This window comes from Merops nubicus, unplaced genomic scaffold (genome assembly GCF_000691845.1).
Source record: "Merops nubicus isolate BGI_N331 unplaced genomic scaffold, ASM69184v1 scaffold11968, whole genome shotgun sequence".
NCBI lineage: Eukaryota > Metazoa > Chordata > Aves > Coraciiformes > Meropidae > Merops > Merops nubicus.
In genome coordinates this window covers 25,521-39,668 of record NW_008627790.1, presented here as the reverse complement: position 1 = coordinate 39,668, position 14,148 = coordinate 25,521, and the positions used below count along the sequence as shown (strand labels likewise).

The window sequence follows — 14,148 nt, the reverse complement described above, 5'->3', positions numbered from 1 at the left end:
ATGCCACACTAATGAAGTTACACATGCAGGAAATAACTAATGTTATTTTGTTTTCACTTAATTAGATTATTTTAAAGGGTAAGAACTACCGAGAGATTCTTCCATGAACTACAGAAATCCCCTCTCATTTTTTTTTTAGGACAACGTGTAAAAATCAGCCTTTGTGTTATAAGGTTTCTTAAAAATGCAAAATTCTGAATTAGGAAATCTGGTTTTTTTTCAAGTTCATTTGTGGGGATTGAAATAATGTTGTGAAAGATCCAAACCTGTGTTTTCTGCCACAGAAAGAAAATCACAGCTGCGGATGTTCTCATATTGTATTTCACCAGAAAATGTCTACATTTTAGTAGGGCTGAAGTAATGAGCTACTTAATGACATATAGCATGTTTAAGTCATTTTGGTTTCTTGCCCCAAAACTCTCTTCCATCCCACTGCCACCCCACAAGCAAATTTATTCCACAAGTGAAAATTTATACTTCCAAAGATAAACTTTCATCTCTTATAAACTTTCATCTCTTTTGCGGTAAACCTTATGCAATGTATCAAGAATTTTTAATAAATGTACATCTCTTCATTTTCTAGTTTCTGCATATTATAAGAAAAATATTCCCTCTATTAAATACAGATTTGGTTGGTGTTTTCTTTTTCTTTTAGAAAAAGAAAGGAAGGAATAGCTTTCCACTGACAAAACTTTCAGAAACTTGAAGCAAAAGGAAACATAAAATCCTTTATATTGGCTTGAGCTCTTCTAGCTATGATTGGCAAACATGAGGCTGATGACATTAGATTTTTCATTTAAGTTTAAAATAATGCACCACAGTACTCCTGCTCAGGGCAGAAGCAAACCACACCGTTAGGACAACCACCTAATTGAGTTCCCACGCTAGCTCTGCACTAAGTTTTTGGTAGATTTTATGGAACAACACTTCACCAATAAAAACCAGATGGGCTGTGGACTGGTAAAGCAAAGGGGGTCTGATGTGGCATGGCTCTTCCCAAGTAGCTCCCCAAGAAATATTAGAAATCATGTGAAATCATAGCACAGCAGAACTCCACAGAGCTCTGCCACTGAACTCAACATGGCCAGAATCTCATCCTCGAAAGCCGAGTCCTCCATATGCTCACTCACATCACAGCAAATTCATAAGCAGGTTACTGAAATCAAATTTCATTTCAACTTAATTATTCAAACTGATGACATTTTTGGTTACAAAATGAAATCATCATTTCTGGACCAATGTAGTTGCTATTAAAGTTCTTGCTTCATCAAGTTTATATGCGTTTTCAGCACTTGTTGCCACAGGATTCTTTGTCGTTGCTGATGGCAAATCCCAATAACCACCAACATTTAGGGACTCAGAAAAAGTAAACTCTGGTCAGATCCATTTGGGGCATGTTTTTCCCCAAAGGCATACACAATCCCTGCTTCTTTATGGACTGGTTCCCAAAGGAAAGGACCACACTAGTCAAAATGAAGGAGAAATTAAGATACACCTCAGATACCTGGATCCAAACCTTTTGCATCACGTTTATGACAGTGACAGGCAGCGGTTTCTGCGCCCATCGTTGGGAAATGGTGCTGCTTGTGATTTGCTGCTGGTACATTTCTGCCACAGCAGACCATTTCCAACTGCAGGGATCACTTCTATAATCCAGTTTCTTCACGGTCAGACTGCCTCATATAAATGACATAATCCCTAGCTTGAGCATCCAGTCACATGAGCACATTCCTTCCCCATGCTCACATTTTCAAAAACCTGTTCTTCCTACATAAATAGCTATAAACTCCTTTGATTTGTGCTCAAAGATTTAAGTGATGAGGAAAAGGGCTGCTAGTGACCTGCTTTAACACTAAAGCAAGGGAAGGAGGCTGCTCATGTCTCCCCATTTCTAAAAATTGTCATCAAAACCCTAAGTTTTAAAAACACAAAGGAGCAAGGTCATTTATACCAATGAGCAAGGTTGTTTACACCAATGAGATCAATAGATAAAAAGGTTCTGGAGATCAAAATTACTCTGAATCATAATCTCTCTTAAAAATAAATATTGAATATGTTTGCAATAGAAGCCTGAAGTCTACTGCCTCAGATATGTAACAAGACCAAAACTGGCCTAACACAGTAAACTGAATGGGTTTGGTTTTGCCTACCAAGTCCCTCAAGCTGGCCAGAAAATAACTAGAAACAAGAGCAGGTCAATAGGACTGTACTTCCTCAGTTCAGTGTAAATTAAGCACAGCAGTCTCATCATCAAATATTCTTCACATTCTCTTCCCCCTAACTATCAAACACACTGCCTGAACAGAAGCATGAAAACAAAACATCCAATTTTTCAAGCACCATTCAAAATAAGCTCTCTCTGGCTATGTTCTTAAGCCTTAATTGGCATTTCAAATTGGCAATGGCATGCAAAACACTCTAGTACAACAAACGATTCCCACTCTGCTAATCCATTGGTGACCTACATAAGATGTGACTATAAAGAACCTTTTAACAGCAAGCTCTACTGGTCTATTAAAATCTAATTCAGTAAGCAAAAGTTGGTCATTTTTAGACTCTCTCTTAATTCCACACTAACATTTTGTTTCCTCTCTACATGCATAGCAAAGGCATCACGCTGTAACACCAGTGTCAGATGCTTGGCTGTGTGAGAGGCCTTCACCTACCTCCTCTACAGGAAAACATTTACACCACAGCACATGGAACAGACTTGGCTGTCCTCAAGGTATTCACTGAGGAATCCTCCACTAGAAGTCACCGTATCAGAGCAAGCTGCACAAGTCCAGATTCTTCTTCACCTAAAACTAGCAGCTCCCTTTACTGTATTCTGTATGCAAAACACATTTGATTCCTTTAAAATTGGCAAAAATTGCATCCTCAATATAAGTAATACCAGTTCATTACTGAATAATAGCTTTAATAACCAAAGGACTCCTGCACACTGGAGCAGACTGAAGTACATTAACATCATGTGCATTCCTCTTATGAATCCACGGGCTTTGTGATACTTAAATCTCTCCTTGAGTAGAGACTGCAAATTTCTTCCATCTCAATGTCAGCAAGTCTTTTGAAATAAGACACATAAATGGGAAGCAAAACCCAAAGACTCGAGACCACGCTGTTTTGAACAACTGAACAACATTTAGATCTGTATAATTTGTTTTATTATTTGTTCTGTTCTCTGAGAAAGTAATATTTCTCTGATATTAACTACACTTGGCATGCTCACAGCTGGTAGTTGCAAACAAATCTGAATTCAGATTTCAAGATTGAGGAATTTCTGGTGAACACCCACAACAAACTAAATCAAACCAGCCCATTAGGATTTCTTCATTAAAAAAAAGCTAACAGAACATCTGTCTGGCAACAACACCACACACCCCATTCTTCCAAAACAGCTTAGCAAGTGGCAGAGAGTTTCTGCCTTATCCACACCGTATAAATTCATAAGTCTCAGTACTCTACTCACAGCGAATTCCGTAAATCATGAGAGGATCAAGCTGCTTCTTCCCATGCTTCCCCTGGCCTGAGAGGTTGGAGATGGCCTGGATTTCCCGATGGAAGAGATAATCCAGCAAGGTCAGGGCCATCTTCTCGGCCGTGCGGCAGTTGGTGCTGATGTGCAGCATGTCAGCAGGGGTGATGGGGCAGCGCACCCGCATCTCCGGATTATTTTCGTCGCCGAGCCACGTCCCGTTGGGGTAATCCTCTGAAAACAGAGATTGTGGAAGCTCTAATTGCAGCACAGAATGAAACAGTCAGGTTCAAGTTGCAGTCAACGTTTCTGAAGTTATCCTGAGCTCTTCCAGATTTCTTCCCCGTCTCCATAATCTTTAAAATTTAGCATGACTAATAGGCTCTCAAGATTTGCTACAGATAAAAAGTTATTCTCAAATCCACACCAATGGTGACCCAAAGTTATTGCCATTATGTTCTGGCCTACACAAGGAACGGGTGCAATTAGTCCAGATGTCTAACTCAATCTCAGATATCTTTTTAAAGTGTCTCATACTGGAGGCCAACAGCTGAAAGAACACACTATATTCACAGTGTTCTCATTCATCAAGTTAGTCATCCCCTAAAAATGAAGATTACTGCAACCCCATAATTCTTAAAGTACAGTTAATTTCAAGAAGCTTTGAACCACATTTTTTCCCAAAAGCATCAGTTAAAATGAGTCTAAGCAAGATTATAAATCTGAGAAAATGCAATAAATTGTGAGCAGCAATTTAGTCATTTAGAGTATTTCAAGCAGTGGCAACCACTCAAAATGTAGCCAGAAATCAAAATCAAAATCTTGGTCTTTCTTCAAATTTACTGGTCAGTCATCTACATTGCTTCCTAAACACACAGTTTACCAAGGAACAGGCCCAGCATAAAGGTAATTAATCTATCCTTAATCATAATCACCTGCCAACTGCATCTCCCCTTCCACTACAAGATCACTAGCAGCAGAACTCTACCTAACTTTTCTTGTGTATATACACACACAACTTAGGTCTTTAGACTTCTGTCCCAGGCTCTCAGTTTGGTGGGAAGAAAACTATTCATTTAAAGGGGAATATTAGGCCCTTCCTGGAAATTACCCTTTGCAGACGATGCCAAAAGTTAGTGGATTGAAGAGAAGCTAGAAACTCAAACAGAGCTTGTAAGGTGACCAATTGCTGCTGAAGTGGAGGAAGCAGCACAGGATTTAGGATGAGGCTCTCATTCTAGATAAACCCAAAACTTCCAGTACACACCTTGACAACACAGACAGGAACTGGATAGAAAGATGTCCCAGTACTATTTCAGTGCTCACTGACACAGACCATTTGAAGTTGATATCTATGTTTGCTCAACTTTGTAGACTCAAAGTAAGCTCTGGAGTCACTCAGCCCTCTCACTCCATCTATTTATAGTGTTTCATCATTTCACACACCTTCAGAAAGGTAAAAATGTCAACAAGCCATTCAATTACATGATTTAGCTTTCATTAAATGTTGAGTTCCACAGTGTACACAAACTCACAAATTCCTGTTTCCATAACCCTTCTAGTCACAGAACAGGGTGAGGGAATTCACACAGAGTGTACCCTTTGCACGTGGGGCAGGACCTCTGAGCAAGCAGCATCTCTATTTCCAAGCCCTGGCCTAGGTTAAGCAGCTTGCATTTTACTAGACTACAAGCCAAAAGTATGCAATAAAAATCTAACATAAAAGCAACTCAAACCCTAAAAAACACTTTTTCAACATGACCTTTGGGTTGAGTCGTACCACATGTCAGAGGCAAGTTTATTGCAATGAATAATGGCAATATGAAGCAAATGTTAAATTATGCAATACTGATATATCATTATAAACATCAGATCATCAGCTACAATAATTAAGGAAAAATATTTGTTGCTGATGTATATAGCACCTACTCCCTCGAGCTTTTTTCTCTTGAAATTAGAACTTAATGCTCTGAATATATATTTACACACTTGAAAATTTTTCCTATATATATATATATATTTAATCTGAACCTTACTTTTTATCCTGATCTATGTACTAGGGCACACGAGCTGCTCCCAGTACCAGCTACCTTTTAAAAAATAAGTTGGTTCAAATTAATTACAACTTGTTTTGAATGCCACTGGGTCTGGCCTCTGCACAAGTCTGGTTAACATTATCAGGGAAAATAACAGTTCCTTCCTGAAGATAAATTGACTGTTTTATAAAATTTTGGGCAGAGCCGGAAAAGCAACAACATCTCTGGATAAATGTGCAAGTGTTTCAAAGAAATTCCAGGAAGCCTCAGTAAATGATTCAACGTCCTATCAATATCTTACTGCTGTACCAGCTCACAGAATTACTGCTAGTTACTACAGAACACCTTTCACCTGCAGTCGTGTTTAACAAATGCTATCAACCTACATGAATCAAAGATTTTTTTCAATTTGCAAAATAATCTCCTTTTTTCTTTTTTTTTAACTGGCACAGAGTCCAGAACATACTGTTTTTACCACATGCAACTGTTCCTTTATTGCGTTAGCCTGGAAAAAAGACACTATCTTGTTATTCTGACCTAAGAACACAAGCCTCACATTAAATTATGTCTTACATTTCCCTCCTGCTTTAAAAGCTTCAACAGAAAGAGAATTTGCTTTATAATCATTATGCATTAAGTGGAACTTGCATGACTGAAGTTAACCATGTCTCTACTGTCTCACTGCAGCTACTTCAGGGCACAAAAGCTAAACTATTCCTTATCACATCTCAAAATTCCTACTGGCCTGTCAACACATCTGGCATTTTGCATAGAGCAAATACAATGAGACTGGCACACACAAAAAATACTGGTGAGAAGAGGAAGCATAGTGGCAGTTACGAGGGGAGCAGGACTGCTCTGAACAAGTGTTGTGGTACAGGAGAGGACAGGCTCTATAAAGAAGGAGAAAAAAAAAAAAGAGTTTGATGGAAGTTCTCTCTGAACAATTAAGTACATCAATACTATTGATTAAAGCTCCATGATTTGAGGCTCCCAGCACTCAAACATCCTTTTATGCTTGCTGAAATGGTTCTTTACGTGTATTATCAGGCATTATATGTAGTATCTAGACAGCATCTAGATGAGTCAGGTTATTTAGTGCATACATTGCAACAGCCAGATACCGAGTCAGGACTCCACTAGGCACCATACAATCATACACAGCTTCTTTTCCTTAAAGGTCACAAATAATGTGACAGGTTGGGGAGGGAGCAATACAGTTGAAGAACGCACTTTGCTTCAAGATTATGAGGCATAAGGCACACGTTCACCCCTAACTCAGTTAATCACACACCTTTCTTGTTTTGCCCAGAAGTATTTTCCTTTTGCTAATTTTCCTGATGGCCTTGCTGCATTTTGAGTGCTATGTGCAAAGGCACTTCCCTGTGTTTCTTTAAGCCAAATATTCCATCGTCAGAGAAGTGGCTCTTGATCATTCCTACTTACAGTGTTAAAAGTCCTGACATTTTTATCTGATTTCCTCTCTGTACTCAGAAGCTCATTTCAATGACAGACAGACTAATTTCTAACTCCTCTTCAATGTTTTCTCAGAGATCAGAAAGTTTGCCTTTATCTCCATTCTACTGAGTCCGGAGCTAGTTTGCTTTTCAATGCTGTTTTCCAATCTTTTTTACTGTATTAAGTCCATTTCTTTTATCTCCCCCCACAGCTGACCAGCCCTCTGTTTCGGCAGGGACGTGCGAGGAGACGAGAGGCGGCTGGGGCTGCTACGCAAACAAGGATCTCTATGGCAACAGGGCGAGCGAGCTCTAAGGTCAGGATCAAGAAAACCTATGTCAAGAGAACAAAAACCAGACAAAAGCTGCTGTGGTTTTCGGACTCACTCTCGACGTGTGTATGTGTTCTCCTGCCCGGGGAGATGACAGACACTGAGCTGTTCCTCACGTCGCTTGTTTGACACGTGAACGTTAGCAGGAAGCCCAGAAGCAAAGCCAGGCTCTGCTCCCACTAGGTGCTGTCAGTCACTGCCTTAAAACCAGGAAAAACAAAAGGAAACACCTGCCCACATAAATGAACACGTCCCATTATTCCAAGTAGCTGAGTTTATTTTACTAACAAGGCTAGGTGCAAACCTGGCACTTGCAGCAGACAGAAATGACTGGTAGCTGCAGCACAAAGGCAGAAAGATTACTTAAAAACAAAGTCAAAACACACCCCTCAAAAACCCCAAACCCACAAATACTACACTATAAAAATAAACCTCCATTTCTAGATAAATTAAGTAATATTTTGGCTGATGTGCAGAAGGTTCAACGTGTAAACGTCTGTCTTTGCCCCTGCAAGAGTTCACAGGGGTGGTGATTAACCAACAGAGACTACAGAGCACTGACTTCAATAACAATCATTCTGTATAAGGAATCCACCAGGCCATAAGTTAACCTACAAACCTGGCAACACGATTTAAATTTGTGCTAAAAGAAAGGTTAAAGAACTACCTCTAAAGCTATGTTCAGCCAAACCTCCTCCCATCACAAAAACAACCCACCCCAACCAGTTAAGATGCTGGGAGTTCTGGCAAAAAGCAGCACACACACACACACGTACACAAACTTCAGACACCCTGGATGCAGAGCTAAGAGTTTTTTCTGCTTATTCCCATGAAGGAAATTTCTTAATTTCCATGTAAATATAAAAGAAAGATACCCAGAAGAATCTCATGCTCCAGGTATAATCTTTGGGCAGTACAAAGGATTTGGCTAACAGAGACACCCTTCCAGTTCACTTCTCAGTCCCTATGGTTAGAGGACCAGGACACAATACAAGATATTCTGAAGAAATATTTGAAATCTCTCCTGCACTTGTGGTTTCTTTGTTTGTCTGATAGATAACACACAGCACAAAAGAACACACATGGGCATGCAGTGCCAAAGCATTTGTGTCTCAGCAAATACTGCAGTGTGTACAGAAGTCTCAGTGTATCATCAGTGAGATTATTTTGTTAAAAATAAGGCCTCCGTTTTAGTACATGGTTAAATCCATGAGAGAAGGAAAAGATTCACTCACTTCTTTATGAAAAGCCTGGGAATTATAAAACAGAAGAAGAAAATGAGGACTACACAATCATCTGTAGTTTAAACCTATCAGCTACAAAAAGAAAATCCAGATAAAATTGAGAAAATTAAAGTCATGGACTTAGAGGGTTTTTTAAAACCTTATGATGTCTGTTTCACGTCAGAAAATCAGGTTTCTAATTTAGATTTTGCCCACTTTCTCATTTATTGCCTCTTTGTTATAGTTAACTTTACAGAGTGGACCAGTCTGTTAACTCCAAATGTCACTGTGATACCTGGAAGAAACCATTCTTCATTTCTTTGCTCCCAATAATAAGAATTTTTAAAAGTCAAAGCAATTCAATTTCTATCATTTTCTATAGCTTTAACAAGTCACTGAAGCTCCTGAAGTCTCATCAGTGTCTTCACATCAGCTACGAATAATACCATCCTAAGGTACAAAAAGTTTGCTATTTAAAAGTTCATTCTTGCTGTCTGTATCTGGTCACAAGGACGTTGGCAGGAGAAGCAAAGTGCTTCAAATGATCATAAAACATGCGAGGTTTGATTCTCCAGTGAACTGGAAAGTCCTGTGGACAGATAAGTCTGGGCCACATACAAATAGCTGCTTGGATTCACGTTTGGAAAGAAAATTCTGAGCGCTATTTGATACCATTATTGTAAAATGACTGCTTCAGATGTAAAGTTGAAGACATAGTATGTGACTGAACAATTGTCTTTGGAAAAATGTTATTCATCTTTTAATTAATACACTGTGTAGACCAGTTTTCCCTTATCACCTCAAAAAAACACAAAGGTTTACATTTCTAACCCTGTATTTTTGATTATCTTAAAATCCAGTAGAAGGAATGCAGAGAAAGCAGTTATGATATAAAACCATTAGATATGGTGCCAAACGTTTGATGTCAGTGTATCAAGTGTAAAGTTCACTGAACCAACTTCTAAATCAACGGATCTTGCCATTTTATTTATATACTTAAAAACAGCTCTCATGGAGCTCTGCTCGAGAGCGTTCCACGTACTTGGGAGATACTAAGGACAGTGTGTTTCTTTCTTAGTAATTTCAAAGTCTTGGCTTTGGCATAAACATTTCTTAAAATATCTGCTTTTAAAGCAGCACAGTAACGCTGAATGGGACGTTTTTATACCACAAAGATGAGAGGTCCTGCTTTTTTTCCCCCCTTTCCTCTTAAAAATCAGACAGTAACTCTATTGTGAAGGATTTGAAGGATAACATAACGTGCATTAATGTTTTAGGAACAGATGCTCCTCTTGTTTGTACAGTAAGTCACACATGAAGTATTTTAAACGTTACCATATACTGAATATGTGTAAGAACAGTTAGAGCATTTCTTAAATCTTGAAGCCCCATGTATCTTGAAAGTAATATCTAGTATTAAGCAAAATGTATTCTTATCACATCTCCTAGAGAAGGGTGCAAGTACTGAATAAGGTGCCTTTAGCTTATTCTTTAGTTGAACAGTAAGTATTCAACAGCCCAGCTTTGTTGAGCTAAACTGAAGCAGTAACTTAATATTTTTTCTGTTCATAAGCTACATTAAAAAAGAAAATTCTGGTTTTACCAATATTTTAATACAGAATTTTAAAGAGCACGTTCATGTAAAGTTTTCAAAAATAAAATTCAGCACCTTCAGAGGAAGCACAAAACTGCCTGATCACAGCAAAACTCATTTAACCAAAAAATCAGTGAATATATTTTTAGATATAGATATTATCTATTCTTTGCTTTCTGCTGTTTGCATTTCTTGGTAAAAAACTACTTCACAATGTAAAGTTCTGAAATTGCTACTTAGTGCAAGCTTAAGACTTATCAGAAAGTTCTTGATGAATAAGTATGATCCTTTATATATGAATTCCAGCCAGGTTACACAACAAATAAGAAATCGCAACTAAGCAACAGCCACAGTTTTTGACTGTTTACTATAAATCCAATTGGAATTCAGTGTTGTAGAAAGTATTATGTAAGTACAGAACCAATACACAATGTCCTTATCCAGCAATTTTACAAGCCAAGAATAAGGCAGGAGACAACAGGTAGTTTAGAGAGAGGCAGGCAGGTGACAACACATTGCAATGGCAGGTATCACCTAAAGAAAGAGGATCTGAAAAGAAAGGTAACTTAACTATAGCTAAGTTTTACATAAACACCAAGAAAAAAAAAGACAATTTTATGAGCAAGTATTAAGGACAGTGATGTATATATAATTATGAGGATTTCCTCCAAAGTGGGCAGAATAAACAGAAAAGTCTTTGTGGAAACAGAAGGAAGGAAACCTGTCATCCGTGGCTGAGGAACTCAGAGCAACTCAAAACAGTGACTGGGAGATGGCAAAAGATGAGGTCTTCCTTCAGAACAAGGGTGCCAGGGACAAGAAAAGGGATGAAAGGAGAAGATGATGGGTTAAAATTATGAGTTTGAAAAATCTTATTTGCGACAGCTTCCTTGAGTGTAAGGCCAGGGAGAAGTCCTTAAGGTAAATAAGATAGGAGCTGGCTGGAACCGAGATAAAAGGGTGTTATTTTCATCTCAGATGTTATCTATCAAGAACATAAAAGGCTCCTTCTAAGGGTCAATCATTTGAAAACCTTCTCACCATTCTTACCAAACCCTATTTGTTCATAGTTACTGCAACTCGCTTTTCTTCGTCTAATGCTAAAATTCTTCAGTTAAAAAGTTTAGACAAATATATTTGAGAACATCAGAATATTTTTTTAACAGATTAGTGGTGAGCATGAAAGTGCATTTGGTTGCCAGGTTATAGCTTAGTCAATTGAAAACCAAGCCTTGACAGGATTACAGCCACATACCAGCATGAGAGAATTCATTAAAGCCAGAAAACAATATAGGTACTGAATATCATAGGTTTAACATTTCTGTAACTTAAAACTAGTGTGGATCTAATGTTCCTCACAGTATTACTTTTTGCAGTGGAAGGCAAAATCCAAAAGAAGGCAACAATGTTAGGCTGAAAGTAGTTGTGAACAGACACTACACATAAGGCCTTACTTACCACATAATCATCAGTATCTTCAGAGATATGAAGGCCTAAAGAATCGATTTGTGAAATAAGTTCTGTGCAGGAAGAACACTAAGTATCAGCTGGAGCATTTTAAGTTGGTGAAATTCAATTCAGAGTCTACAGATCTTTGTAAATGTATGGGAATTCTGGAAAGCACGGGAAAATAATCTCCTCGAAACAACAGTCTAAACTTTTCTTCTATTACCACCCTTAAAGCTGAAGAAGTACAATATCTGAAAAGTGACTGGTGGACAGAAGAGTGCTATCACTTCATTTAGCACACAGCTCACTCCCACGCTGCTACTAAAATAACAATAATAATAATTCAGCCTGTTCAGTGTATATAAAACTTAATGGCTCTCTCACTCCAAAGCCAAATCTGATGTTCTACACAGCTTCACTACACCTGAGAAACACCAACTCCATCCCGATCCCAGCTGAACAGATGGGTAAAAGTCACTCCATTAGAAACCATTTATCACACGTAGCAACTAAATCCTCACAAATGCAGATGGACAAACCAGGCTGGTTTTTTTTTTTTCTATCAGTTCCTGAATCTACAACAGTTCATTAGAAAAATAACATGTACATAGACACCAGGCCCAAATAATGTTTTAGAAGTGTTCTTCATTCATCAACTGCCCATCGTTTTTAAGCCTAATCAGAAAGTTCAAGATAAAAAAGCACAACTTTGTTTAAACTGAGAACGTCCTGTACTCCAAATCTTACAGAAAGAACACATTGATGTAAAAATTAACTGGAGTTTTAAATGTAAAAACCCCACATCTATCAATTGCTGACATTTACTTTAAACACTTTTTGGTGATAAATGTTGGTTTCTTAATCCATTACATTAGAAAGATGTGTAAAAAAAAAAAAGGTGGAGGGGAAGGACAATGAACAGGAAGAGTTCCCAAGTTTACCAAGGGAAGTTAAACACAGGTTTCCTCCAGATTAAAGAAAAAGCACACAGTGCCACAGCAAACCCACTCATTTTCATTATATTTACATTGTCTTCATCTACCAAAACCTTTCAGAAAACCAGCCTCTATGCAAATTCTTAGAGAGTCACACAGCAAAATGGTCTGTTTGTAACTTTGACAGGTCATGCTTTGACTCATGTTTGGTGGTTCCTTTCCTCCAGAGAGCATTTATGTTAAACCAGACCTACTGGTTTCTTCAGAAAATTACACAAAAGACTTCTAAAAGTACAGGAACAGCTGTGTACTTTGAATTTCTAAAAGCCACACTTCAGAGAAAAAAAGTTTGTATGAAAACACAAAACTGTATTTCGGGATGTCAACTGTTCAGCTGCATTTCTGCCACAATACCTGGGTTACCTACATGGCTTTGATGTTTCAAAAGAGCAAAAAAAGGTTAACCAGGCTTGAAATTTATTTAAGTGCACTGTGGGTAAGGACAGCTCCACAACTGTCAGAGGAGATCACCAAAGGCGCTTCCAAATTAGAATTTCTTAGCCAAGATTCAAGCTAAGATAATTATACGACAGAAATGTCTTTGGTTTGAACAATGACTCAAGATTAAAGTTAGGAACTTCCTAAACATCATTAACATATTGTGTTAAAAGTACAACGAGGAGATTTTTTCCTAAATCAAAAAAATAAAGAAAAGGGATGGCTGATGATTAAGTCAATTAGGCTTTACAGACAGTGCTTACCATTAACATTTTAGCATTGCCTGAGTAGTTCAAATTAGCAAAACAGAGCAGGTTGGACAGTTTTATTTGGTAGGTTGTATCTTTGCTCTTTTAAGACCTTTCTGCTTCTTCACTTCTACTCAAATGTGAGTTCAGTAGTGGGCTACACCTGGGCTTCTTCATTCAGTACAGGAAAAAAAAAAACATTCTGTTGTAGGATTTAAATGAAGGCTCCAATCCAGATCTCCAGAAACCAAAGGCTCAAAGTTAACCAGTTTTAAGCTGATGTCCCCTCCTCATTTAAACTCTGAAAGGATATGGTGCCTTCAGTTCTTTCAAACAGTGTTTCTGAAGACAGATATATTCTTAAAAGATAAGTTGGGCAAAACAAAATTTTGAGCTTTGATCTTAGTATTCGACTATCCTCTCATCTGTGGAAAAGCAATTTTACACCAAAATCACCTGGTTATAAACTTAAGCTTATTGTCTATACATCCATACTACTATTCTCTAGTTTCCCCAGAAGATCCACTTGGGCTGCAACAATGGGTGTCTCTTTTCTGCTCTAACATATGCATTCCAAGCAAAAACAGGCTAATTACTTCTGGCAGTTATTAATATCTATGAGGTATCATTACAAGTTAAATGAAAAAAACCATCATTTCTTAAGGATACACTGGCTATTTTCTATGCCAAAATACATTAATAAAAATACTAAGTCACTTATTAGTAGCCTTTTAGCCTTTCCAATTTGATTTTACACTGGCAGTTCAACACTGAACACTTCTATGCTTGCTGGGTGTTATCTGCACTTGTGCACAATTACTTCACGAACACCACTTTTAGAACTGGAGTCCAGTGAATAAATCAGGTGTTGATATCTCTAGTATCATCCCCCTGTGGAAGG

General features: G+C 38.0%; 1 protein-coding gene across 1 annotated transcript in view; it reads right to left on the bottom strand.

The window, feature by feature from the left end:
- BANP (BTG3 associated nuclear protein) overlaps positions 1-14,148 on the bottom strand; it is a gene marked incomplete at both ends in the record, with an annotated part of 65,829 nt that overhangs the window by 27,440 nt on the left and 24,241 nt on the right. Inside the window, one exon of the mRNA XM_008946456.1 lies at positions 3,470-3,709. Within this exon, the coding sequence (XP_008944704.1) occupies positions 3,470-3,709 (240 nt within the window). The remainder of the gene's footprint in view (positions 1-3,469; positions 3,710-14,148) is intronic.